The sequence below is a fragment of the Microplitis mediator genome, chromosome 10 (genome assembly GCF_029852145.1).
Source record: "Microplitis mediator isolate UGA2020A chromosome 10, iyMicMedi2.1, whole genome shotgun sequence".
In the NCBI taxonomy this organism is placed as follows: Eukaryota; Metazoa; Arthropoda; class Insecta; order Hymenoptera; family Braconidae; genus Microplitis; species Microplitis mediator.
The window spans coordinates 15,667,108-15,671,818 of NC_079978.1; the positions used below are offsets into that span (position 1 = coordinate 15,667,108).

General features: G+C 35.3%; 1 protein-coding gene across 1 annotated transcript; it reads left to right on the forward strand.

Moving 5' to 3' along the window:
* The first annotated feature begins 2,547 nt into the window (after positions 1–2,547).
* Positions 2,548–4,356, forward strand: LOC130676367 (probable E3 ubiquitin-protein ligase bre1). Its single transcript, XM_057482520.1, has one exon. The coding sequence runs from the start codon at positions 2,548–2,550 to the stop codon at positions 4,354–4,356; it is 1,809 nt and encodes a 602-aa protein (XP_057338503.1).
* Positions 4,357–4,711: the final 355 nt, after the last annotated feature.

Sequence of the window (4,711 nt, forward strand, 5' to 3'; positions counted from 1 at the left end):
TCTATAGTACCACGTACTATCTAATCGTCCCACAGTGGACAATCAAGCTCTCGCTCTCAATATACAAACGTGTATATTTTCTTACAATCAACTCGATCCAAGATCGAACTAAATACGACGATCTAGCATCGCGTAATCTTTCAATGTGTCCGTTCTCACGTATACAGCACATACATAGATATTCACACACACACACATATACATAAAATTATACATTCAATGTCTTGTGTCAATTGTTCGAGTTACCATCATTATCATATCTTAATTCTCTCAATCTTTATCATTGTAACTTCTTCAAAGGGATTTATGCCGTAGCGCTTTCCCTAATTTTTTGGGTCAAAATATAATCTTCATTTTGATACACCCAAACCACGTGTTACGGCGTAACATGTCAAATTCCAGAAACAACTAAAGATTTAATAATTAACAAAAAAAATAATAATAAAAGAGTATATTATATATTCAAGGTCAGATGATTGTTGAGACTGTTGATGTGAAACAAAAAAAAAACGAGAACTCAGATAAAATAAGAAAAAAACAGATTAAAAATTGGAGACGCAATATTCTAATGTACTGACGAGAAAATAAATAGGATAACCATTCATAATCTACATATCATGAAACCACTATAACATACCGCGACAGGAAATATAAATAATAATTTTGACGTTCTACAGATAATAAACCTCATAGCCACCTATTCATAACAACATGAGAGAATTATAATAGCCCAGCGGGTAACGACAAAAAACGCGAGATTAGGATAAAAGCTTATATACCGACTGGCTAAACAGTATAGATCAGTCAGGGAATCTACTATTTCGTTCCCATTATCTTTCACTAACACATATGTAGGAATATAGTTTTGTTTCTAATAACTCAACTAAGTGTTGTATTTGACGCTTGCGCTTTCACGGTCTCTTCTCTTGACGCGTGCCATCATTATAAATTCTCCTTATTTGGGGATACGTGCTGCTTGACCCATCTCCTACCGCCCCTCCGTAAGATGTATCCCTCCGCTTCTCATTAACACATATGATATTATCCCAAATTTCCACTTGGAATAACTCGATAAATAATTGAAATAATTACAACCTAAAAACGCTATAATAGTCCGCATTTTTACCTTAATTCATTGAACCAAGAATAATATAAATTTTTCTCTTAATTATCCCATAATAATTACAAATGTCATGAAGCTCCTTTATACTAGTTCTATGAAGACTAGCCTCACGCCCCTCTACGTAATGTATCCCTCCGCTTCTCACTAACACATATGAAATTATTACGAATTACCACTTTGAATAAATCGATAAATAATTGAAATAATTATAAACTAAAAATGTCATCGTGACCCGAATTTCCACCTTAATTAATTAAACCAAGAATAATATAAAAATTATTCATAACTAACCCATAATAATTAAAAATATGAATAACATCTACACCAATAGTGATAAAAAGAAATAATTGTAATCAATCGAAAGATAATAATAAGGAGATTAATAATCAATAAACAGCTATGCTTCAAATCTAATTAATAATCCGTAATTAATAATTTAAAATAGTCCCTATCTAATAACATGGGGAACGGGTGTATTATTCTTGGTGGGGACATTGTTCTAGAAGCTTCTACCCGAAATGGTCACGTACGCCTTTATCCCACACCACGCCCCGCAATTCGTCAGATCTTCCAAATAACATTAGTTTTTGGTAACAAATCTCAAATCAAGGTCGCGCGTGTTACCCCTCGCCTAGAAATGCGCCTATAAAAGCTGCCGCAAATTAGTCCTCTGCGCCCATTAATTATCAAGCTCTTGGTTACGCGAAACCTTAATATTTTAAATATCGAATTTTTATTTCTTGCTCGAGTCGTTATAATATTAAATTCAGAATTTATACAATTTAAATAGAATCATTTTAATTAAAAATAAATTCGATTTTTAATTCTTTTATTCAATATTATAAATAATTTAAATAATTAAATTATTTCTATTGAATATTATTGCTGCTTTAATTTTTATTATTCACATTTAAATAAAGTTTCGTCATATTAAAAAGTATATTCAGACAGATTGTCAATTACCCAGTATACGTACCCCCTTTTGCTCATTCACATCAACCAGTATCAACTTTCAAGAACCGTAACCAACCATCAAGCCACCTGACAACATCTCATCTTAAATCGAATTTCAATCAACAACAATTTCAAACGAGTCGAATTCTAATCAACGATCTGGTCTCCAGCTCAGCCAAAATCTTGTATCCTGACATATTGTTATATTGAATAAACCAACTGTAAGTTTAATAAATTGTTCATTTATCTAGTGATAAGACACATCCATTCACCTCGTACATCCTATTTTCGTATATTGACATACTCGACACTAAATAGCGAGGTCCCCGCTACCCGAGTAAATGGCTTAAGTGCTTTGACTCAAAATTAAGGGACTGAAAAACGTGTTTTCGTCATCTTGGACGTAACACAATTATAAAATTTGGTGTCAGAAGTGGGATCATTTTTCGAAATGCCCAAAGTGATCGAGTATGCCAAACGAAAATAAGTATAATACGAGATCACGTAGTAAACACCGTGAGGATCAAGACGAATCATTAGATAACCTTGATTGGCAAAATATCGACCCTAAAAATTTAACATCGGATCAACGTAAATTTTTAAACTTACCAAGTGCGGGCGCAAAACTAGATAAAGATATTCCGGCGGATACAAACCAAACGCGTCAAAATTTCGAGGAAAAACAAAGAGAATTCGATCGATTACGTCACGAAGAGGAACGTAGACAACGCGAAGAGGAACGGTTGCGTCGCGAACAAGAGGATCAGCAACGCGAAGAGGACCGGTTACGTCGCGAACAAGAGGATCGTCAACGCGAAGAGGACCAGTTACGTCGCGAACAAGAGGATCGTCAACGCGAAGCGGGACAACAGGAAAACGCGGATTTAAATCGAGAAATTGTGAACTTAAACCGTGAATTAGTCCCTAATATGCAACCTATAAATGTAATAATGTCACCATCCATTAAATATGCCGTGGAAGCAGTTCCTTATTTTACCGGTGAAAATATTCCCTTGTCGCATTTTATCGATGGCTGTAACGAAGCCCATGCTATGATTCCAGCAAACGAGGAACAAAATCTTGTTTTTATGTTAAGAAATAAATTACGTGGCGAAGCGCGTAGAACGATACAGGGATTACAATTTGAAACTATTAACGACTTCTTATCTCATCTTAAAGAATTATATGAGCCACCCAAGTCACTTTATCAATTACAAGGGGAAATGGGGAGAATATTTCAACGCGATGACGAAAGTACTCTATCGTATACTAACCGAGCTCGTGAGTTAGGTAACCAAATATTGGATGTAATAGAAGCCCAATTACCTGTCGGTCAAGCACTTTCTGATGCGGACAAAGCAAGATACGGAAACGAATTTAAAAGTTGTTTAATAAGAGGACTTAAACCCGAGATCGAGCAAAAAATTTCAAGAGATAAAAATTTCCAAAATACATTATTTGAAGCGGTAGTGATCGAAAAAGAATTACGTGCTAAAGATTTACTCAGAGGAAAAATATCATCTAAAAGAGATATAAATTATTCAAATAGGGCGTATACTTATGACGTCCCAAATAATCGGGAGGGGAGAAGAGTCACAGTCGTACAAGGTCAACCAATAGTATGTCAAATTTGTAATAAGGCGGGCCATAGTGCTCTAGCCTGCTACCAACTTGAGTTTAATCGTAATAAAAGTAATCAAGAGCGTTTTTCATCTAATATTGATAATAATGGTAGCCGATACAACAGTAACAATAATAATAATAATAGCCGATTCCGTGGCAGTGATCAAATTAATAGTCGATTTAACAATCGTTACAGGGATAATAATCAACCCAATTACAATCGTTATAATGATAATAATACCGATCGCCGTGATAATTCACATATTGCTAATTATCGAAATAACAATCAGTATAACGGCAATAATGATGGTAACATGGATAGTAGTTCTCGAAATGCTTTCAATAATCCATCATTTTCACGAGAACCGGTAAATGGAAATATCGATGAAAAAATTTGTTATTACTGTAAATCTCCGGGACATTTTATGGCAGACTGCACAAAAAGAAGAAATTACAACCAAGCGTTTACCGATAGACCGCCAGGTCCTTCTAGCGACGGAAGAGCTCGTATAAACGAAGAAAGGTCGGGAAACTACACACCACCCCCGCGTCAGGGCGCGACACGGGAGGTCGGAAGATCAGAGCGTCCAGTATTACAGGTAGTTGCCGAGGAAATGGAACCGGAGGAGAACACGGAGATGTTCCAGTGGCAGTAGTCAGACTTAGTCATGATTGCGAGGCCCCCACTATAAAAATAACGGCTACGGAAATTTTGGACTCGGCTATACTTATGATTGATACTGGTTGTGAATTAAATTTAATTAAATATGGGAAAATAAATCCAAACACCTGGATTGATCGCAGTGAAATCCTAAAATTAACGGGTATCACAGCGGAATTTGTTTTTACGTTGGGAAAAATGGAAACGGAATTTTTTGGTATTCCGATTACATTCCATTTAGTTCCCAATGAATTTCCGATAAGACGAAACGGAATTTTAGGATCAAAATTTTTAAAAGATAATCACATAGACGTATTATATTCTCAAGGTTGTTTAAAAGTACAGGGGAA